Genomic DNA, 24,235 nt, shown 5'->3' on the forward strand with positions numbered 1-24,235 from the left:
GATATCCATAAAATTTATGTTATTTTTTATTGAAACATTATGATTAAGTTTATATTACGTACATTTTGTTTTTGTTATTTAAATAGATAAGAACAAGGTTAATATTGTGCACTAATGAGAAACTAATGTTAATATAATGGTGTTGTTTAGTTTTTGGTAGTTTGTAAAACTATTATTCATATGTATTACTTTATTGTCTACTTTATACCAGAGTTAGTTTGTAGACTTGTAAACATTTAGTTATGGTTATGAGTCCTGTAGTATACTCCTGTATGCATGTTTATAAGAAAACATATTAAAGCGGAAAAATCAGTTAAAATGAATGCATTTATAAGAAAAACTAACAAGTGTTTATACTTGTACACACAAAATACGTCGACAACCATGGGGTAAGATTTTTTTTAGTACTTACCTTACCTATATTGTCTTTAATTTGTAATGAAAACACATAATGCGATTAAAATTTTGAGATTCTTACCTATATTATGGGGCCATATTTACACACGGACAAAATAGACATTTGTCCTGGGGCCACACATGGCCAAGCGGCCCACCTTTGACTATCACTGACTATGTAATAAATATATTACACATGGCCTAATTTATATACTACATATTATATACATATTGCAAATTTTTTATTTTGTCCTGGCCCCTGGGCCATATATTTGGTAAATCAGGCTCTTCCTATAGGCACACTATAAATTATGAGTACTTAAACATATTAGTAAGTATAAGTGATAGTCCAGTTCTTAGAAAATTATCGATCCCAGTTCTTGTAAGGTTCCAAAATATTCCACTTCGGTTCTCTATACCGGTACTTCTTTTAAAATAAAAAAATGTCTCAAAATTAAGAATAGTAATTAATTACTCTACTGTATAATACTATAATTTATAAAGAATTAAAATAGTTGATCATTAAACCAGAATAATAACGATTAATATTTAAATATTAAATGTATATCACATTATTTTACTTATACAGTTCATTAAAAATGTAGAAATAATTAATAATAATAAGTACTAAGTAGCTTATCACAGTAGAAAAAAAGAACCGGTACCGATAAAAATGTGTACAAGAACCGATAACTTCCTAAAGAAGTCATGGAACTCAGAACCGGCCCATCCCTTCTATTGAGTTTAGTGTTTAAAAAGAAATTTTGGATATAGTTGGGCTTATATGAGTATACTTACAATTAGATCTTAATATAATTGTGTGTAAACTGTATAGCATAAACATTTAAATTTATTACAATATTTATATGTTTGTATATAGTTTGTGTTCATTTGTGTTGTCGTGTATGTTTTATAGATATAACCGGTACAAAAGTGTCGATGTGGGAAGTGGTAGATTCGGCGGAGGAGGTTCAATCGGAGAATCAGATGAAAGCGAACACGAAGCTTCTTCGGAAGAAAAATATTTTTATAAAGAAGTAAGAAAATATTGATAATTACATTTTAAATGTCACAGAGAATTAAATGTAAAACATTTCTGTAATATTATATTTTAAATAGAATAAGTACCGAGTAGAAAAACTAAAACAAGTTATCGCATATCGAAACAAACAGATAGATGAACACATCGAGGAAATCATCAAAATTGTATCACAGCCAACTGACAAAAAATAAGCGACACTTCCTGTTTTCGTTAATATTTCATTCGAATACAATACGCAGATAATCATCGTGTTATAATTTGTAACCATTTAAAATAAAAATTAAAAATTAAATTAACCATAATATATATACAACCACACATCTCTATGTTATTTTATTAATAATAATAAAATACCTACACTATATGTATATACCTATTGTGGACGCTGAACGCTATAATCATTTAATTAATCACCGACCTCATTACTGGATAATGTATTCAGAATACTGAAAAATGAATTAAAGATTTTTTACAAATCTGTTTTTAAATTCAAAGCTTATAATTATCAACGCTTAGAGTATTAAATTAATAACTAACAATAAGTTTAATTCGAGTATACTGTAGACAGTAGGTATTTATTACATGTTTGAAATCGAATATTTGACGAAGTCAAGTGCCAATAAATATAGCCACATTGGTATGTAAATACGGTCCATATGGACATAATAATATAATATTGTTTTCAATTTTTAGTTTTGAAAAAAATGTTAAATATTAAAATATTGATAAATTAATTGAGTCTCATCGGTAATACCGGACTCGGTATATAGTTACACAATATACTATTACAAAAATTTCAAATTTCAAATATAATATTATTGTGTTTTTTAACTATAGCCGGTTTAGGTGGGTATACATAGTATAATGATGTGTCGATGTTGCACATGGAACTTTTATTCCGAAAGAGTTTGGTCACCTAGTTTAGGGGGGAGGGGCGAACCCACGGCGCATATGTGTCAAAAGTGGCCCGTTTGTCAAATTTTGATGGTACGCGAAAAATTATGATATTCATATAACGTTGTTTGTAAAAATTTCAAATAAATAAATTATATACGTATTAAAAATTATAATAACATCCCTATGTAAAATTGATTATGTTACTATATATTTTAGATTCTGAGCGGAGCGATGAATGTATTGATTTTACCATGATGTGTGTTTTTTTTTGTGTCTGTCATCACGTTTTGGGGCAGTAAAAATTGCTTTTATTTTTGACTTCAGTACCTCGTTCGATCAGAAAGTGAATCTAGTTAATACTTTGGGAGGTCAAAAGTAAAAAATTCTTAATACTTTTCTAAATAATCGAGAAAAACAAACTAAAAATTAAGGGGAAAACGGGAAATTTTACGCACACTCATTTTTCGACAAAATCGATTTTGGTTTTTGATGTAATTTTAAAACAAATGAACATAGATACATTAAATTTTCACCGAATGTTTATATAAGTATATTCCATCCACCATGCAAACATTTTCGACTTAAGTTCAACTATTCATAGGCATTTGAAATTTTCGATCATTATTAGTTTTTTTTAAATTAATATCGATAAAAATTTATTTGTTTGGCAGAAAAGCTTGAAAATTTAATACAAGGCTCTTAACATATTGTTACAATAGAAGTTGAAAAATAAAATAAATTCATGGTCACAATTTTTTTTTATAAGCATTCAAAGTTTGAATTTTGACAAAATACGTAAAAATCACGAAAATTCACAAATTATTTTAAGCTAGAAATTCATAAAAAATTTTCCTTTTATAACTAAAATTTGAAAATTTATTACAAGATTCCTTATAAGTTTTTCAATCTTTATCACAAATAAAAAGTCCACCGGAAATTCAAATTAAATTTTTATGAGCATTTGAAATTTAAATTTTTACAACATTGGATTTTCACTTTTAGTGATTTCTTTATTTTGGTGCAACTCTAAAACAAATGACCGCAGATACTTGAAATTTTGACTGAATATTTATATAGGCATTTTCTATATTTGATAAATTGTTTTGAGCTGTTTGATTTGACTGACATTTTTTAGTTTTTTTTTCTATAAATATCGATAAAAAATTATTTGTTCAGTAAAAAAGCTTGAAAATTTAATACAAGGCTTCTAACACATTTTAACAATAGCAGTTAAAAAATATTAAAAATACGTAGGCACAATTTTTTTTTTGTAAGTATTTAAAGTTCAAATTTTGACAAAATACGTAAAAATTACGGCAATGTTTCAATTATCTTAGATAGAAATTTATAAAAGTTTTTCTTTTTAAATCTAAGATTTGAAAATTTAATAAAAGGCTCCTAACATATTTTTACAATAGCAGTTGGAAATTAAAAGAAATACATAGTCACAAATTATTTTTATAAGCATTCAAAGTTTGAATTTTAACAACATATTATGTAAAAATCACAAAAATTCATAAATTATTTTATGCTAGAAATTCATAAAAAATTTTCCTTTTACATCTAAGAATATATAAGGCTCCTAATATATTTTTACAATAGCAGGTGTAATATAAAAGAAATATATTGGCATAATTTTTTTTTACAAGCATTCAAAGTTTGAATTTTATCAATATATGTAAAAATCACGAAAATTCGCAAATTATTTTAAACTAGAAATTATTAAACATTTTTCTTTTTAAATCTAAGATTTGAAAATTTTTAATAATCTATAATATATCCTAGACAGATAAACCGTCTTCGCTTAGAATCGTTTTTCGTATACAATGATATAATATCATTGGATTCAAATTTAATTCCATCCATTACAGTAACCCACTTGTAACCTACTGTACAGCAGAGCGACATCCTCGACTTACCCGCCTTTTTTATTAATTACTATATTTATATTAAGTATAGTTCTATTAAGTACTTACAAACTTTGGGCATGTGAAAAATCGTCGAACCCTTGATTGCAAAGTTTGGCACTAGATTCAAGAAAGGTTAGGTTTTGTCCACTTTTATCCTAACTCATCCCTACATAATGTATTAGTGTCTTACTATGCTATAATAATTAATAAGTTTACAATTATTTTAATCGGTGTTGAGAAATATTAAGGAATATTATGAAATAAATTCAAAATTATAATACAATATAGGTATCATAACAATAACAACAGCGGATTGGCGATTAACAAAACAAACGTCATTGAACGATTTGAACGGTTCCTCAGGGGCAAGCGACATATTAACGGTTCGTCGGATACACACCGTCAGTCATCATTGTCGCGTGTAGAGTTTCGACAGGATGTAGCGCTTGGTGATGATCGATACGACGGCGGCGTTCAACAGCAGGAACGCGAGGGCCGAGACGACCGTGGCCATCGGCGGCGGCCCAGCCATGCTGTTCTGCCAGCCCAGGTCCACCCGGGACATAACGAACGCGTTGAGGAACCGGGGACCATCGCCGGCGATGACGCCGCCCCAAGCGCCGTACGTGACGATCAGACTGTAGGCGGTCACCGCGGCCGCGGGCCCCATCGACGCGCCCAGCGTCCGCAACACGTGCGACGCCCGTCTCTCGTACATGACCAGTTGAAACGTGCGGAACAGCGCCATGGCCACGACGACGGACGCCAGCGCGGCCACGTGTTCGTGGGCCTGGCACATGTACGTCATGCTGCCGACGACCGCGGTCTCCTGCGCCGCCGAGTACCACTCGTGGGCCACCTCCATCAACTGCCAGCGGCCGGTCACCGCGAACATCGCGCACATGACGACCGCCAGCACGGCGCACTCGTACACCGCGCACAGCACTCGGTACTCGCCGCCGCCGTGGTCGTACACGGTGGACACCATGTGCTTCAGCGACACCATCAGCCGCACGGCCATCACGGCGTACGCAAACATGAACACCAGCGTGAACACGTACGTGTTCCACGTGACGATCACCGACTCCGAAGGCACCGACCACACCTATGTTATACGCAAGACAGTAACGGATTAATGTTTGTTCAGGGCTGCACGTAGCCAGGATTTTATTTTGGGGGAGGCCGATAATGATAAAAAAACCTTTTATTTTTTTTATAAACTCATAAATCAAAACCTTTATAACACAAAACAGTCTATTAGTCTATAGTCATTAAATATTTTCAACCAATGTGTATATAATATAAGCTTTCTGTTGTTTTGAGCCATCATGTCCACTCATTTCTAGTTTTATTACGAAGCAGTGTTTTTAAACGATTTAGTGTTGAAAATTTAAATTTAAATTTTTAGGATTGTAAATTTTATACGGAGTTCTGAAAAATTTCGGGGGGGGGGGGAAGTCCAGTCCCTACGGAACCCCCGTCTGAATACGTGCCTGTGTTTGTTTGTTTATTCTCTATAATAAACTCAAAGACAACTGAAAGACCGGTTTCAATAAAAGTTATATACTAATAGATTTGACTCGAGACTTGGAGGGTGTGTAAGTGTGTTTATAGTGTTTATACCTTATTTTCTAACCTGACTCGAGTATGAATTCAGCTCGCGAAAATTTAATATTACTTTTTGTACATTTAAATTGTTGCCATTGGTAACAGATTAAGTGTAATAGTTATTACAACTATAATACTTAGTATAAATATGGCATATATATTTTTTTACCAAGGCATTAAAAAAAAAAAACTTACAATCACTAATAGGTATCTACTAAATTATGGACACAATTATTATAATAATATTATACAAATGATTACTTTTATGATGATTTACTTTCATGAAAATGTAGAGCTATAATAATTAATAATGTCAAGATCATTATTGAGACGAACTTAGAATTGGCAACCGTTATTTTACCCCAAACCATCACTAACTGACTACCTACTCACAATCACAAAGTCTTAAAAATGATTAAACACTTAAACATAAGAAATTTAATTTTAGTATACCTCACTGTGTACTGTGTATAATAGTCCCGATAAAGTTTGGAATTTTATTTTGAACACTGTAATGCAATCTATGTTAGGTGTGTAAGTATGGAATTCTACGACTAGATTTTTCGTTCTATTATCCAACCATCCATTTTCTAAGTGTTCGTTTATATTTTTCTTATACTCTGATAGTTGTCCAGTTAGATCTAATATAAATCCAGAATTTTCTGTAACAGGAAACCCTAAAATATTTGATTAAATGGTCTTTATCTTCAGTATTACAGCGCACTGTTTATTTTATAAGTACAATTTTAATGACAATAATGAATACGTACATAATCCGAAATATTTTATCACGGGTATGGATCTATAAACCCAAGCCGTAACTTCTTGAATATTGGTAGTTTTTATCCAATTTTGTTTATAACTATCTGTATCGCTTTCCCATCTTAAATTTTTTTGTGTGATTCTATTTTGTTTTAGTCTAATGCCTCCGTTTACTATTTTACTGTTGTAAAAACTGCACCAACCTCTTGGATTATCTATTAAAGACATTTTATTGAGTTACAATATAAATTTAAGTCTAAGTCTCCAAAGTGTTTAGGAAATAAGTTATAAGTAATAAGTTCGATAACCCAGTTAATTTTTCATTATTAATTAATACAATATGTTTAATTATAATATATTTATGCATGATATCTACAATTATTTTAATATTTCAAGCCTTAATAGCGTTCATACTTTCACTTAAATATGGCATCGATTTATTGATTATCGGCATTCCATTATAGTATTCTCTTATATGAAAAGGATTTAAAAGCGTTTCAGTTAAAAATGCTTTAATCCTAAAATAAAATTGTAAACAAATCATATACATTTAACCAAGGAATATTTGGTTCCTTTAATAAGTTATTTCTATTTTTATGTTACATTTCCAAATCCATCATATTTGTTTGCAAAATACTTTTGAGAAATAATTTGTTTATATTATTGACATGTACAATATGTTTGTGATTGCTAAATGAATACAATCCACCAATACAACATAATGATATTAATATTAATAGTACACATGTGGCAACATTTTCTTGAAAACTTGCAAGCCGCAATTTATCTCTATATCTAGTTTGTAAAATCTGTAAGAATATTTCATTATTATTTATTATAATAATTTTATGATTTCAATTAATTATATGAACAATATTTGTTACAATATGAATCACGTAGGTATTTGAATGTTCAAATACATATAGGTATCTATAATGCCTTCTTACTATGATATGACATAGGTAAGTATAAAAGGTTAATAAAATATTTAATAGCTACAACTGATATTAATTAAAAATTATTATATCTATACTAGAGCAGATTTTTGTGTCATCGGATTATACACATATCTTTTTCTGCGTTCTCTAATACTTTGTATTAATCGAACATTCTGTAATAGATTCTTAGTATTTTTACGGAAATCGTCCAACTTGATTGTATATTTGTTTAATAATACATGATGCTGACCCTAAAATAATTATACGACAATAGTAAAAATAGTATAATTATATTATCAACAAATCATTGAAGTATTTTATTTTTATCAATATTTATTAATGCATTTACTTGATCGAGCTTAAATATAATAAAACTACATATTATTATTTGTAAAGGTTCAGATATGAATACGTTTTCTATAATCGTTATTAGCAATGTCATTAACCAGTGTAAGCTTTTCACCTGTCCTATTTTCAATCCAAAGGTTATGATTAAAACGATCGATAAACCATAAATAAGTAAACATAACGCCCTGCATGAAAATTTAGTTTGATTAAATATCCACGGTTGTTATTACACGTTTAGCAAACTTAAAATACTACCATCCAGCTATAAGCCAATAATTTGTTACAGTTTTTCTGTTGCTTTTTTCTTCCATCTGAGCAGGCAAATATGCGACCTTTTTTGGAGAAATTAAAGCGAATAACGTTTTCAACCAAGATTCTATGATAATATTTAATACACTATTAAAAAATGTTAACCCATTATTATTTGATAATGTCTAACCAAATTGTATAGATCGATTAAATCTCAAGAAAATATTATTCCAAGAATGGATATTATCACATTTGGATAAATTGAAAACGATTCCAGGGAGTTTTCGCTCTAGGTCTCAACCACGGTTTAAGATATCTTAAACCGTGGTCTCAACAATTAGTATTTTCTTGTCGGATTTAAATTGTACAGTAATGCCACATTCAGTAAGACGTGTTACACAGCTTTCAAGTAATAGTTTTTTTTTTTTTATAAATATTCTTCAAATGGCAAAGGTGATGTGTTTATATGTATGTGAACTACTTTGAACGTACGGAAAAAGCTCGCGGTGGACAAAGTTTGATGAGATCTGATAATAATATAAAGAACTCATGGCGGTCAATGGGTAGATTTGAACAATAAATTAAGAACGATTTAGAGCGAAGGCAGTTTGTCAACCTTATTATTACAGAATACAATGTAACATAAATATACATAAATGGCGTTCAACGGGTAAACCTGAATTAACAAAATACGACTTAGAGCGAAGGCAGCCAACATTACTAGGTAAGTATATTTTATGATAATATTATTTCTATTAAAGTAATTTTTTTTGCTATACCACATTTTTCCCTCGTGACCATTACCATGGTATAACACTATTATACAAAAGGTTGAATGAATTTTTGCCAAAAAAATTGCTTTTGAAAATGTCGTGTGTGTACAACTTAGCAATTAGTTAGTATGTCAGCATAAGCTTGCAAGTATCATTATTAGTTTTTTTTTTTAAAAATAAATATTCTTTAAATTGACAAAGCTGATGTGTTTATGTAAACGTAGGGAAAAAGTCCGTGGCGGACAAACTTTGAAGAGGTCTGATAATAATATAAAGAACTCATGGCGGTCAATGGGTAGATTTGAACAATAAATTAAGAACGATTTAGAGCGAAAGCAGTTTGTCAACCTTATTATTATAGAATACAATGTAAGTATATTTTATGATATTATTGCTATTCAAGTAATTTATTTTACTATTAGTAATATCCGCTGGCGTGGATAGGAATTTTCATTGGGTAGGGGAGGTGAGATACATATTCATTACTTCTAAGCTTTATGCTTGTCAAGATTGCAACAATATTAAGCGCTACATTTTATACTTTTTAATTTTTTTCAAGGGCAAAGTCTGGCTTTCAGCTTAAGTAAAGCACTAAAATATAATTTTAAATTCTTAGCTGAGCTAGAAATGTAGATGTTACTCTTCAAAATTGTGTCGATTAGTGTTTCGGGAGTGAAGGAAGGGGTTCAAAAGATGTTATTATAGCGACATTAAACTATAAAATACACATATATATATAGGTACAATTATTTTATAAACGTTTTGCAAAATTAGTTATTTGTAATATAACTAATAATTTTACGCCATGTTGGAGCTAACTTTATCTAATTCTTAAACTTTTATAGCAACTTATATAATTATTACATATTTTAAAATTTATGATGCCATGTTATGACTCGTGTACATGAATTTATAACGGCCGATTTAGCTAATTTATTATAACATGTTATACCTTTTATTTCATCATTATTTTTCACTTCTTGAACAACATAGTATTTTTCGTACTCAGAACCTTTACTGGAAATACATTTAAAAAACAATTTTATTATTCCATTTTAATTTCAGAGAATATTTTAAGTAATCATAACTTAAAAACCATTTAATATCACAGCTAGCATTGTTATTATATTGTGGTAGTGGTTGTGGTACTGGGTCTTAAATTTAAATTATACTTTATAGTTTTATACCAATGTTAAGTCAAATAATTTATAAATAAATTTAAGTACTAGTACCTGCTATTTTAAAATAGTTTTATATAAAATATACAGTAACTATATTAAGTAGTTACCTAAAACAATAACTAGTGCCAAATGTCATTAATAAGTGTATTATACTGCCTTGTATAGAAATGTAAATTTGTGAATATGTTATTTCAAATTTCAAAAAACCTTCTTCGTCATCTGCATATACATTAGTTTTATGCAATTAAAAGATATTTTCTTGTTATTTTTAATTTGTTAATTGACTTACCGTCCGCAAAATCGTAAAATAATAAGCTTACAACCATTGTACTCAATAATAAACATATTATTTTGCTTAGTTTTTGACACCGTGTTACTAAAGATCTTGGATGACTAAACATAATAAAAGAACATTTTATTTTGGTACATTTGAATTAGTTGTATTTAAATCACTGTTTATAGTTTAATATAAAAGGAATATATTAATTTAATAGATTTGACGTATAGTTTTACTATAAATATTTATAATACTAAGGCCATTGTAAACAATCAGTTATTTCAACCAAATGTACCATCACACAGGCCACTTTTTCAAATTTCGTTCCCCGATTCTTATGGGTAGGTACTATATAAGTATACATTTGGTTTGAATATTATTGTTGATTATGTGGAATTTAAATTGAAAATCTTAAAGTGTGGCCTTTCCCGATCTCAATCAGATATATTAACGAATTCGAATCAGTTTGCTGAAGTCTTATCTCATTATTAGGTCTATAGTATATCTGTAGGTTTGACAAAAAGTAAATAGGCACCGTTCACGTGCATTGCTATTTCTTTTACACACAGTCATGTATGTTTTGATCACTTACCACTCACTCACTCACTATGTACACGACCTCCACACGTGTTATTAGAAAATAGGCAATCATGAATTTCTTAAAAACGATCGAAATCATTTAAAAGTTCAGTATTTTTTTTTAAATTTGTATAATCTATATAATATGCTGATATGTGTATAGGTACATTTATATTTACTATTTTGAATTTGACCACAATTTATAACAAATATCACAAGAGTCAAGACAGTATTTTATATTAGGTACAAAGTATTTTAATTTTTGTTTTTTGTTTTAATTATTATAGTTGTTACCGTATAAATACACTTGCCCATAGATATTCTTCGCGTATAGTTAATCCAACATCATCCATAGCCTTTGTTTGCCAATCGTTAGGTTTTCCGACAAAAACAAAGTGCTCAATATCTTCAATCGATCTTAAAGTCGTAAACCATCTTTCCACAATGAAATTCCATTTTTTCTGTTTCCGTACATCAGTGACTTCAATACGTTTACAATACCAATTAGGATTATTTCCATGATTATCGTGCCATATATGAATAGACATAAATTCACCAAGACTTGTTGGTGTAAAAACGATAAACCAATCGTCATTAAAACGCTGCAAAACGTCACACTCTGAATTGTGCAACCAATGGACCTGAAGCGATTACAAATATAGTTACTATTAACATGAGTGATCGGGTGAAAAAAAAATACAAATTGTATTCACTCGACTGCTGCTAATATTCCCGTGTAATTGTAGGCATACATTAGCCGTAGTTCCAGCACCAGCAACGTCTCCCGTATAAACCGTCACTAAATAAACTTCATCTTCTCCTGGATAGTTATCATGGAGAATCACAATTTCGCCCTAAAATGCGCTATATTTTATGAATTTATATCTTTAATATAGCAAATCGCTAAACCTAAACTTTACCCTCGATACATCTTTTTTGTCCTGGTATTTCGACCAAATAAATAATGCCGTATATAGAAGAAACACTATTAAAACTGTTATCAGACAAACCATATTGTTTATTAAGGAATCAGTATGGTTAATGCCTGTAACTGTATCTACCACATCAGGAAAAGTATAAAATATGCCACTAAACAACGACGTATGGTTAGTTTGACAGTGAATGTTATTTTCTGTAGTATTTGACCCAACCTACAGAACATTGTTAATTACAATTCGTTATGACTAGTTCCTAAATAGGTACCTATGTCCTATAATTATTATAATATATTACGATAATTCCGTTAGGTTCCCATTTTACTCCACTCCAATACAAGCACTGTGGACTATACATGGTCATTGAAAAGTTAGCGTACAATTCATTAACTCGTGTTATTTTTTCTTTCTAAAATAAAACCAAGTTTGACATTTAATCAAAATGCTGCATTGTATTATTATATCATATAAATTTGTCAATATTATATTTTATGGAAGGATTTAGTTTCAAGATAAACATTTTACTGTAATAGCTGATACACCAATGTAATGTATTTCATCTCGATGTTGACTTAGTGTTTTTAACGTGAATTCATTGTTTTCACCAGCTTTCAAGTTAACTGCATACTTTAAACTATTCATTACTTTGATATCTGGTCTTTTATTTCTCAACCATGCTAACTTTTTTTAACATGCAGAAAATAGGTATGGTACAAATATTTTAATAAATAAGGATCTATACGTTTTTGTGTTTTTATGTTTTTCTTTATTTAAATAACTTACACGTAAATCATATGTCGAATCACTTAATGTGACAAATAGTTCACTAATATTTTTCATATCTATTCTGAACACCAAAATACTTTTATCAAACTTAATACTGTTACTATTTTTTGTGAGAACCCGAACTGCATAATTTCGTTTCTGTTCTTTTTTAGTTTTGTTTCTTTCAAAATTTAAATCAATATAATTGTCAAAATATTTATATTTGATTAAATTTTTCGAATTTGATTTATCAAAATTTAACAAATCTAATGACACAATTGGCATAATAATCTCGATTCCTTCTATTTCATCAAATGTTCGCATCAAATTTTTTTTAACGTGAAAATTCTAAACTTTTTAAATAAATGTTTATTATTCTTCAAATCAGTTAACTTTATTTTAGTGAGTATTATACTGTTATTCCCACGTTGCCTCCCTTCAATAGTAGTTCGTTTCCTAATGATTTTCCGATAGCATCATACAAAAAAGATTTTGATTCCAATTGAGAAGATCTGTTTTTGAACCACTCAGGTAATAAAACCTATCAAATGAACTATTAATATTGTATAGTTGATCCTTATTTTATACTAAATTATAGTGGCACGACCAAAATTATTTCAAAGGGAGTTTCGGCCAGTGGTCCCCGAATTTTTTTTATAAATATTAAATAGATTGGATAAATACGATTTAAGAGGAGTGTTCACACATCCAAAACACGATAACACACCCATTGGTTGTGCCACTGCTCAATTTTACTTGCTAGCATACACATGATTTTATATCGTTATCCTCATCTGTACAGGTAATTTCTCTTTTGTAATTTTCCAGGTTGAGTATCACTGATTTTCCAAATGATTTTATAAGATTTTCAATCTTTTGTGTAATTCTGTTCCACTAACAGGTTATGAAAATGTGCGCGTCAATAAAATGCATAAAAACATGATTATTTTATGAAAACTAAATAATTGAAAACACTAAACCATTACGTTTTCAAATGCTGACCAAAGATAACGTTCAGAACCATCTGGGTTATTATTGTTGTATTGTATATTATCTATTATAAAAATTAATTTTTCCCGAATTTTTCTAGTTATAAAATAATATTATAAATTTCAATAATTTTTTCAGAAGATTCTTACTTATATAATATTTATTAATAATATACCTTTTTATTTCTTCTATTTTGTTAATTTCTATCATTAAGTTATACTCATTAGACGATTCTATATATTCAAGCAATGCAATAGAAATTTTGAGCAATTGCTTTGCTATTCTTAAAAGTCCAATTAATTTAATTGAACTTTTATTAGCTGTATAATAATCCTCTACAACTTTTTGAAGAATCAATAAAAACTGATCAATACAGAAAATATTCTTAGAAATACAATTCCGTAATGGGATCTGAAAATTATACACAGATTATTCATGATTACCGCAATATTCTATTTAGTTTATTCGAAATCGTGTTTTAGTACATATTTTAATGTAAATATATAATTTATAATCTAACATAATATTGCCTACCCTTTAAAAATTATAATAATATCTCATTTTCAATTTATAACTTTAATTTAAATGTTTTTATTGGATAACTTAAGCTTGGTTTATAAAAATATAAAATACATTTTGTTTTAAACATTTTTATGTTAAATGATTTGATAAAATAAAAACACACATATTATTTTATTTTCATTTTTTTTTTTTTGAACTTCACCTTATTTAATGCTTTGAACAACTTTTCAAATTGATTAATATTGTTATCATGAAGTACATCACTCAAAATTGATATTATTGATACAACTTCTAAAATAATAAAAAACAAATAATGATTATCAAATATACTAATTGAACCCTTTTTGGTCAAAATAACTGTTTTGATAATATTAGTTTTTTAGTTGGTCCTTTTGCGTTCAATAGAAAAATTGTATATGATTCGTGTATTTTGAGTACCAAATTATGTAAAGCTTAAACGCCTTAAACAAAACTTAATGAATATCATTTATTTTTATTATTATTATTATTATTTTTATATTGAGTTAAGGCTTCAACGTCTGAGGTTATTAGCCAGGGTTATTTAGTATGTTTATTACTGTGAGGTAGGGTAGGGTTGGTTAGAACACGTGTATGAATGGCAAGGGTTTTGTTGTTGAAAATTCCGGGGTTGGTAAATTGAGTCCCAAATGACCCTAACTCGGTAAATTGAGTCCCGGGGAAAAATAGATAGTAGGTAAGTTGAGTCCCAGAAAAAATAAGGTAGTAGGTAATTTGAGTCTCAGGGAAAAACGATTTATATGCATTTAAAATTTAAAAATATGCACTATACAATTTTTATTTGTGATTTATGGACATTCATTGACTGCATGTATATGATTTTTAAAATAGCAACATGCATTTTTATTAATTATATAACTATTTTTTATGCAATAAAAATGCATGTTACTATTTTCAAAATCATATACATGCTGTCAATGAATTGTCCACAAATCATAAATAAAAATTTTATAGTGCACATTTTAAAATTAAAAATGCATATAAATCGTTTTTCCTTGGGACTCAAATTATCTACTGCCTTATTTTTTCCGGGACTCAACTTACCTACTACCTATTTTTTTCCCGGGATTCAATTTACCGCTTTCAAAATGTACCAAACTTATCTCGGACTCAATTTACCTAGCGCCGAAAATTCACCCATCCGTGAGCTAGTAATGACAGCCGTCATGTGCCCTCGACCCTCAGAGTGCGTACGTAACTAGGTATAGACACAGCGCCACACCAAGCTTATAAATTATTATTAGGATAATAGTTGTATTACCTGGGAAATACATAATGTATTTATTTGAATGTTTTTTATTTATAATTTTAGGTACATATTACCAACATCTTAACGAATAGCATATATTTTCAAAAACATCAAAAATGAATTGTTATATTTTTGATAATATTAACTTGCTTCACATAAAAGTTAATATTATTTAATTATAATTTATTTTATACATTTTTATAATCGTATATAAATATGAAATATGCAATAGTATAAAAATATATACGATGAAAATTTAAAATGTAATTTATATGCACATAATACAATGTTTTTAGATTCTGAATGAAGTGGGGAATGTATTGATTGTTAAAATAATTACAATGTGTGTTGTTAAAAAATTTTTTTATGACTGTCATCACGTTGTGAAGTAGAAATAATGCTTGATTTTTGACTTCAGTCCCTCTTTGAAAAGGAAAATCCATTAAGTTGGTACTTGAGGGTCAAAATTAAAAAATTTACCTACAGTAGTTTTCAAAATTGTCAGAAAAAACCTTAAAAGAGTAACGAAAAAACAGGAATTTTTACACATAATCAATTTTCGACAAAACAGATTTTTTTATTTTGTTGTAACTCAAAAATGAATCATTGAAAATACTTGAAATTTTCACCAAAATATTTGCGTTATCTATTCACGATTAAATTTTAAAAATGTTTTGACTTTTTAAAGCTAATTATAGATAATTGAAGTTTTCAATTTTCTAAGTTTTTTTTTTAAATACCTATAAAAAAAATTGGTTATCCAAAAATCTTTAAAATTTAATACAAGGTTTATTATAAGTTGTGCTTAACGTAGTATAAAAAATGAAAAATCGTTATACACATTTTTTGTTTTTAAGCATTTAAAGTTCAAATGTTTATAAAATCGCGAAGATGAAAATTCATAAAATTGTTGTGATTTATGCAAGGTTTTTAACCCAACACAAGGTTCTCCATAACTTTTTTTTTAAATAACTGTAAAAAAAAAAAATTGCAGTCAATATAGAAAACATTAATTAGTGAGCGTATAAAATGTATACTTAAATATTGTGCGTATATAAAATATATTATAATTTTAATATAGGTAATATAATATATTCTATACTGACAAATCATCTTCATTCAGAATCGTTTTTCGTATACAATATGATACCTGTCATTCATAACCTACTCACCATCTCTACTATACCTACAGCAGAGCGATGCCCACTTGGCACTTGCCAACTTTGTTTACTTAAATGTTATTTTGTATGTATATAATATTAAAAATTAATTAAATGATTCATTTGTTTGTTTCAAAAATGAATGCCTTCATTGAATGTGAAAAAAGATACTTTTAGTTTTCTAAAAGAAGATTAAGTTAATAAAAGTGAGATTTTTGACGAAATTGACCAACCTCAAAAATTAAAAATATCTTAATTTGTTAAGTAATTTTTTGCAATGATACTTGATATGTTTTTATTCTTCAACTGCATGTTTAATTCTTTATACAGATTTTTCAATAAATCCGTATTACATTCTGATACCTAATATGATAATCTCTCATTAAAAAATAAGTATTAAAGTTAATTGTACTTAAAAATATTATTTACCCTCGCAATTAAATGCGTTTGTGAATAAGCTCCATTATGTATATTTATTACTCTTACAATTAATTCATTGGATGAGGTTAACTTGAAATCTCTCAGAGTTCTATTTCTACGATCTAATAAAACTCCTTTAATTTAATTAAACCAAAAATTATGATTTTTTCTACAATAAAAATGTTTTTAGATAATATTTATCAAAGTTTACCTCTACTTGCTTCATCGTTTTTATTTTTTTGATAGTATTCAATAATAGTTTCATTGCTTAAATGTATACACGATATAGTAAATAATGTTTCACCTGCCATTCCGACCAATGGTTGTATTATACAATTTCCAATTTTTGGTCTTGAGACAGTTGTTATGGATAGATTATTCGTCAATGTATATTGTGGATCTAATGCATAAATAAAAATATGTTTTTAATTTTTTTTTTTTTTTTTTTAATATAAATATAATTTCTATGAATATATTACCTAAGGTAAACTATTCCGATAACAAATAAGTTTAAATAGAGATACGTACATAATAGTAGGTAATGACTAATGAAATACTTCATAATTTTGAAATCTGACTAAGAACAATATTAATAACTAAATAAATCTTCACTCATAAAGTCATAACAGATTATTTTATCAAGAATTCTTTAAAACTATCGTTCATTAATATTTTATTTTATGATGCTGTTTAACACTCACATTTCACAATAAAATTATACATCGTCCCATACTGTAACTTGTTTCTTTTTACTATAAGCATTTGATTTGGTACATCTGTTAATGCAATGTCGTTAACTGGTTTTATATTTATACCATTAAACTGGTAGTACCATTCGAATTCGTGGCCTATAAAGTTACTATTTGCCTCCAAATGTAGATCATTTGAAGGATTTGATAATGATATACAATTTTTAATGCATCTAAAAAATTCCACAGAATAATGTGATTGAAATAAAAATAGTAGATAATTAAAATGTATGCTAAATATTATAAATTATAACATTATATCTAAATATAATTAACTAATATACATATAAAATTATTTTAAAATTTATAATAAATATTTAATTAACCCAAATTACACCAAAAAAAAAAGCACATTATATAAAATATACTCATCAGTTCGCTCAAAATCTAGAGCCATATTAAAAATACATTTTCAAGATTAAATTTTTGAGATATCAAATTATGAATTATTTAAATGAGTTGGCGCTATAATATGATATAATTAAAGTTCTTAGATTATGGAATTCAAAATGTAAATTATGGTTTATTATTGCGATTACCTGATACTTATTTTCTTTTTGTTTCTTTGTCCTGGTTCTGTTGAAGTTGATGTAGTTGATTTAGTAGTAGATTGAGTGGCTAATTCAGTAGTCGATTGTGTGGTTGGTGTAGTGGTAGGTTGTGCAGTTGATTTAGTGGTAGTTTGTGTAGTTGATTTAGTAGTAGACTGAGTGGTTAATTCAGAAGTATGTTGTGTGGTTGATGTAGTGGTAAGTTGTGTAGTTGATGCAGTGGTCGATTGTGTGGTTGTCTCGGGTGGATCATGATAAACAATAATTGTTTTAATTCCATCTTCAGGTTTTCCAATAGTTGATTTATAGTTTTCATTGACGCTCACTGTTAACGTAAAAGTATATTCACCAACTTCAGAAAATCGTCTGTTCAAGATTAATTTTGGATCTATAATGTTATAGTGCGTAATTAAGCTATGATATAAGTTATACAAATTTAAGTTCAATATGCAGTTCCTAAACTTAATAAATATCAATAATGTACCATCTCAGTCTGTCGATAACGTTCACTATGATCGTACGTTCATTATGCCCGTTCTGTTATCGGTATTTCACACGTAATCATATAACTTACAGTTACGTATTGTGACGGTCAATTTGTCCATTAATCGCGGTTTAGAAAATACAAATCCAACACCAGGCAAAAGGAATCTATCATTTTCTTTGCTCTGGCCCAAAATTGAAGATAAGAAACAAAAAATATTCACAAGTCCAAATCGTTACGCAGTTCTCGCCACACAAGATGTGTCAAACCTAAACACACTTCCAAACAAAGACCAAACTCACTTCAATAATATCTCACCGAAACTACCCCCAGTCTACATCAAAGGCGTGAGTAATTTTTCCAGCTTCCCCTCAAACTTAAAGTAAATTATTAACTTTACAGAATTTATCTGTAAAACCACGCCCTTTTACCTGATCATTCACTCTCATTTCTCTTAGCATTACTGTCTACTCATTAATTATCTAATCGAGAACAATTATAGCCTTCATTCATACCAGTAATATGATAAACGTCCACTACGTGTAGTACCTAACTCATAATCTTCAGCCTTCTACTTCAAGTGAAGATATTATTTCTTCTCTTTCGTAGTTGGGTTGTCAAGCCACTCACGTTCATAACATAAAACGATTTTCCGAATAATCACCTGTACTTCTTTTATTCATCGATGTAAAAAAAAACTACCAATAACTCGGATTTATACAAAATCGAATTTTTCGCTGCATACCAAAATAGTTGTCGAAAAACTACATCCGTCCAAAAAACCACCCCAATGTCACCGCTGTCTGTCTTATAGGCATACTCATACATACGACGTCTGTCGTACTGCAATCACGTTCCACGATATATCAGATGTGGCAAAGAACACAGCTCGGACGAATGCACTAGGTGTCATCAAACTCTCCTGCTAGGTGTGCACTATGATATGATAGTCATCCAGCTAATGAAAAAGGCTGTTTAGTGTATAAAAGATTTAAATCTCCATTCAGTCATATTCGACAAGTATGTGTCACTCCTGCTCCTGAAACCAAAATTAACTTTCCCTAGCCTTCTACAATACCCAATTCCGATAAACCATCATATGCACAAACTATTTCTAACCAAAACCACCCCACTTTTCTTCATACATCGTAATATTATTTTCTTCCTTTATTCTCCGAGTTCAACGTTATCATAAGCCCCTCCTGGCCTTATCAACGACTTTACTAAATAAAGGTCAATTATAATTATCTATACCGCTGTACGTCTTTCCATCAATAATATTGTTATTGTTTAATTTTAGTCTATAAGCAACATTATCAGTTTCATCATTTTATATTCTTATCTATTTTTAATCACTTTATTATAATTTTGTGTACTTATACTATCTTATTAATATTTATCTACATTATGTTTATATATTTTATTGACACGTACTATATGCATCTCCTGTATTCACATTAATTGTTGAGCTATAATAGTCTATACTAGAAGCTAAAAAAAGTACCATCTGTAATTTTTACTTATTTACCTAATAGTTAATAATAATTTTCGAAAAAAGTTAATGTAATAAAATGGAAACATTATTGTTACAAAAATATATTACAATAACTTAATTCTTAATTATTATAGTATATTAATTTATTATCAAAAATTCCAATATTTGTAAATCAAGAATATCAAGAATATTTCGCTATCTAGGTATTTGTATCGTATTTACATCGGCCATTCCTATTGATGATAAATGATAATTTTATAATTACTTGTTGATGTTAACTTTTTACAAATATCATCTGCTGAAACATTACATTCCCAGGTATATAATAAATCTCTTTGGCCGTCCTTTTCATTAGGATTATATGATTCTGAAGCATTCAATGTCAATAGTTTCTTTCCCAAATACAATGGAGATGGTTCGCTAATTATAGCAACTAAATCTTGTAATTGAACATCTACATAACGCTATTTACGGTTTTATTACATTTTTTATTTAATTATCAATAAGTTGGATAGAAAATATACGAACTAAGTAAAAGTCTGATGTTTTTACTCCGGTTAAGTTGTTTGATAAAAATAATTGGAAGTAAAATACGTATATACCCATTGGTAATACGTGACCATCGATAAACAAATATGTGTTATACATTTCTAAATCATCTAGATATGCAAGTCCTTTTTCATCTTGACAATTAAATAATAGTTTATGATGTGGTATTAATCATTTGTTTATCAATATTGGTATAATTACATAAGTAGCTTTCTATGATTTTGTTATAGTTGAATATTTTCCACAGAATAATTTGCTGTAAATCTTCAGGTTGATATGGGCATTGTCCTTTATTTACGAATTGAACTTGCAATGACCAATTTACATTTCTAAAAACTTTTTCTATATGCCTTTCTTTAATTTCTTTTATTAACTCAGTATCTCTACAATTTAATAAAATATATTATGTAATATAGATATCTTAATATTTTATCTATTCGTAGATTATATTATTATCTTAATTTTGTAAAGTATTAATCAATTGACTTTAATAAAATTAAATGCAACTTATATTGAATTCATTATTATATTAGGTTTGTAATAATTATAATAACTAAATTATATTAAACGTTTAAAATTTGTATCTTATACTCGTACTATACTTATTGAAATTTTTTTTACTACTATTTTATTTAACAGACCGACATAATATGTGTGATTTTTTCCTATCAACCTTAAAAGAATGAAATGTGGCGTTTTTGAACTAAACCAACTCTATAATCACCACTAACACATTAATTATAACACAGCACCTACTTTAAAAACTTACCGATCATTGTAAGAAAAATATTCCATAAATGGTAAACATATTGACATGATGTCATCAACTATAAACTGAATGAAATTGATTTTATATTCAATGCTATTTTCATTTTTGGTGTATAATTGTACTTCTAGTGTATATTTACCACCCATTCTATTAGTTTTGTTAGCGCCATAATATATATCTTCTCTTCTAAGTGAGCTTTTAGTATTAAAATAGGGGCCAATAAGTGCAATTTCTACTTTACTGTCGACTGTACCTGAAAATTGTGCTAAGTATTTATTAACATTTTTTCTTCAATTTTTTTTTCACTACCGTATATTTTTTGAATAAATTGGCACATATTTTGACAATAATAGTTATCAGGCCCACTACAATTAGTCACTTTAAATTCTGCAGAATCCAATTTTTTCGAACACAATTCAATTGCATCAGAAATTTTCATTTTTTTTTTAAAGTCACTCAATTTATATCGAAAACTACATAATGCACCTTTAATGATTACATTATAATTTTCATCTCCAAAGTTATCGGATACAAGCAATAGATGTAACTCTTCTCCGTGTTTGGATTTTATTCGATAAAATAATGAAAGTTTTTTTATCTTACTGATCGTATCACCTTCAAAAAAATAAAGTGTAGTATAACTCAAATAAATATAAACTATATCGTAATAAATAATAATATTAATATAATTATTATTAGTTCATTGTGTATAAGTTCTAAAATTTTCTCAAGTATTTAGTTGGAAATAAGAAAAGTAATCAAACGAAACGTTTTATCTGTATGCCTAATTTAATTATATTTAAAACAACCCATTAACACATCTCATAAATATACATTCTATACCTATAACCCATTACATTTTTTTTATTTCTTTATACATTTTATGATAAGTGAACTCAATTAATGTGAAATATTATAGGTATAGGTACTAGATGTAGGTAGATGTACAATTTTTGTACAATCTATACAAGTTATTAAGTTCGATTTTTTTTCAAATACTCAATGGATATTTTCCAAATATTATTTCAAACAACTTATATTCGTTTACACTAGTTTCTAAGTAGTAATGAAATTAAGTTACCTATTGCAATAGGAATTTCACAGTTGATACCATGAAATCTATTGCTACATTCACATATATGATGTCCTATGCCCGATATGCATTTACCGTTGTTGACGCATGGATTTATTGTACATTTATCTTCATAAATGCCACAGTATTTTCCATTCATCACGTTTTGAGAAAAACTGCATAAGCAAACGTTTTCTGTATCATACATATTATTATTATTGCAACCACCATCGTGACATTTGTTTAATCCTGTGTAATCGGGTTCGCAAAAATTATAAGAATCAATACTTATTGTAATTTCGGTTAAATTTAATAAACTAAGTATTAAAATGGTTCTAAACATTTCTCTTATTTCATACATTATTTCATAGGTACAGTTATTAATTTACTTCAAAATATAAATCAAATTGTTTAAATTTCAAATGTGATAATATTATATGTATGTATATTTATCCTTAAAATATTAAATAAACACTTGGATACTAATCTGTTTATTAAAACAAAAATCGGTTGTCAAGTGAGTAGTTATAATATGAAAGGAAAAGAAATTAAAATATTATATCATATTATAGTTAGATGGTTTAATTAATAGTAGTATGTATGTAGATCATTCATCAGGTACAATGCATAATATTATACTTTTATTATTAGAATAATTATTTAATTTAAAAAAAATATAACTTTTAATTAATATTTTATTTGAATGTTAGATAATGTACAAAATAGTAAATACATATTATTATGAATGTCAATTCAAAATATTATTAAAGTATTGTTAATGATTTTAAACTGAGGTTATGAATTATTAATCATACAATAATACACTTACCTAACATGAGAATGTTAAGATGGATAAGTGGAGTGATGATAATAAGAAATATTATAGACTATATAATATGTAGTATAGGAGTGGCTCCAATAATTGGCAAATTGTGTGAGAATAAGTTAAGATAGCTAGGACATGTTTTAAGAAGAAAAAATCTGAGGCAGTTTCAGTGACAAAGAACATGTGCGTAGATGGAAAAAGATGAAGAAGAAGACCGAAAAATAGTTGGTTTGAAATTATAAAGTGCGATATGAGAATGACTTCTGTTTTTGAGGAGGATGCTAAGGATTGTAGTAAGTGAAAATTGATGACCAGGGTGGCTGACCCCAAATAGTTGGGAGAAAAGGCGAAGGAAAAGAAGACAATAATACACTTACCTATTTATTGTCGATATGTGCTCCTCGCAATAGTTGCAACCATGTCTTATATTTAACTGCTCAATTATTCTAATATATTGTATAGTTTAAATATAACTTTCCTGTATTTCGATCTAGGTTTTTTTAGTAATTATTATTTTTAGTAGTAGTTACTACTTATCAATAGTATTATTACAAAATACAAACTACATTACTAAATTAGGTAAATCGACATTACTACAATAATTATTATTGCAGACACTATACTGTCGTTTTCGTCGTTAGTCATAACCTGTGTTGCGTTTAGATTATATAGAACGCAGTGATACTACGTTATTGGTTAT

General features: G+C 28.2%; 2 protein-coding genes across 2 annotated transcripts; one reads left to right on the forward strand and one right to left on the reverse strand.

Moving 5' to 3' along the window:
* Window positions 1–115: 115 nt before the first annotated feature.
* Window positions 116–1,756, forward strand: LOC107163096 (uncharacterized). Its single transcript, XM_015510336.2, has 3 exons — window positions 116–389; window positions 1,313–1,433; window positions 1,516–1,756. The coding sequence occupies exons 1-3, from the start codon at window positions 277–279 to the stop codon at window positions 1,627–1,629; spliced, it is 348 nt and encodes a 115-aa protein (XP_015365822.1). The 5' UTR covers window positions 116–276; the 3' UTR covers window positions 1,630–1,756.
* Window positions 1,757–4,216: 2,460 nt separating this feature from the next.
* On the reverse strand, window positions 4,217–23,052 carry LOC149056645 (uncharacterized). Its single transcript, XM_089223138.1, has 33 exons — window positions 22,719–23,052; window positions 21,944–22,252; window positions 21,638–21,884; window positions 21,070–21,251; window positions 20,848–21,002; window positions 20,585–20,783; window positions 18,329–18,728; window positions 17,742–17,962; window positions 17,252–17,440; window positions 17,050–17,174; window positions 16,905–16,983; window positions 14,375–14,463; window positions 13,826–14,061; window positions 13,647–13,746; window positions 13,429–13,554; window positions 13,076–13,201; window positions 12,679–13,008; window positions 12,421–12,576; window positions 12,194–12,304; window positions 11,881–12,111; window positions 11,674–11,814; window positions 11,255–11,601; window positions 10,394–10,497; window positions 10,212–10,323; window positions 9,876–9,940; window positions 8,157–8,277; window positions 7,903–8,086; window positions 7,649–7,804; window positions 7,219–7,424; window positions 7,030–7,133; window positions 6,624–6,830; window positions 6,307–6,530; window positions 4,217–5,350 (listed from the first exon to the last, which is right to left on the reverse strand). Exons 1-33 carry the CDS (start codon window positions 23,050–23,052, stop codon window positions 4,655–4,657), a joined length of 6,612 nt encoding a protein of 2,203 aa, XP_089079264.1. The 3' UTR covers window positions 4,217–4,654.
* Between the last annotated feature and the right edge of the window lie 1,183 nt (window positions 23,053–24,235).

The sequence above is a fragment of the Diuraphis noxia genome, unplaced genomic scaffold (genome assembly GCF_037042655.1).
Source record: "Diuraphis noxia isolate RWA-SAM2 unplaced genomic scaffold, SU_Dnox_SAM2 contig0003, whole genome shotgun sequence".
NCBI lineage: Eukaryota > Metazoa > Arthropoda > Insecta > Hemiptera > Aphididae > Diuraphis > Diuraphis noxia.

Bases quoted from the DNA above. Each gene is read 5' to 3' on its own strand.
- LOC107163096 (XM_015510336.2), top strand. From the start codon at position 277: ATGTTTATAAGAAAACATATTAAAGCGGAAAAATCAGTTAAAATGAAT. The intron at 390-1,312 runs GTAAGATTTTTT...TATGTTTTATAG, and splicing joins AATACGTCGACAACCATGGG to ATATAACCGGTACAAAAGTG. The intron at 1,434-1,515 runs GTAAGAAAATAT...TATTTTAAATAG, and splicing joins AAAAATATTTTTATAAAGAA to AATAAGTACCGAGTAGAAAA.
- LOC149056645 (XM_089223138.1), bottom strand. From the start codon at position 23,052: ATGTTTAGAACCATTTTAATACTTAGTTTATTAAATTTAACCGAAATT. The intron at 17,963-18,328 runs GTAATCGCAATA...GGAATTTTTTAG, and splicing joins AAAAAGAAAATAAGTATCAG to ATGCATTAAAAATTGTATAT. The intron at 10,324-10,393 runs GTAAGTCAATTA...ATGTATATGCAG, and splicing joins ATTTTACGATTTTGCGGACG to ATGACGAAGAAGGTTTTTTG.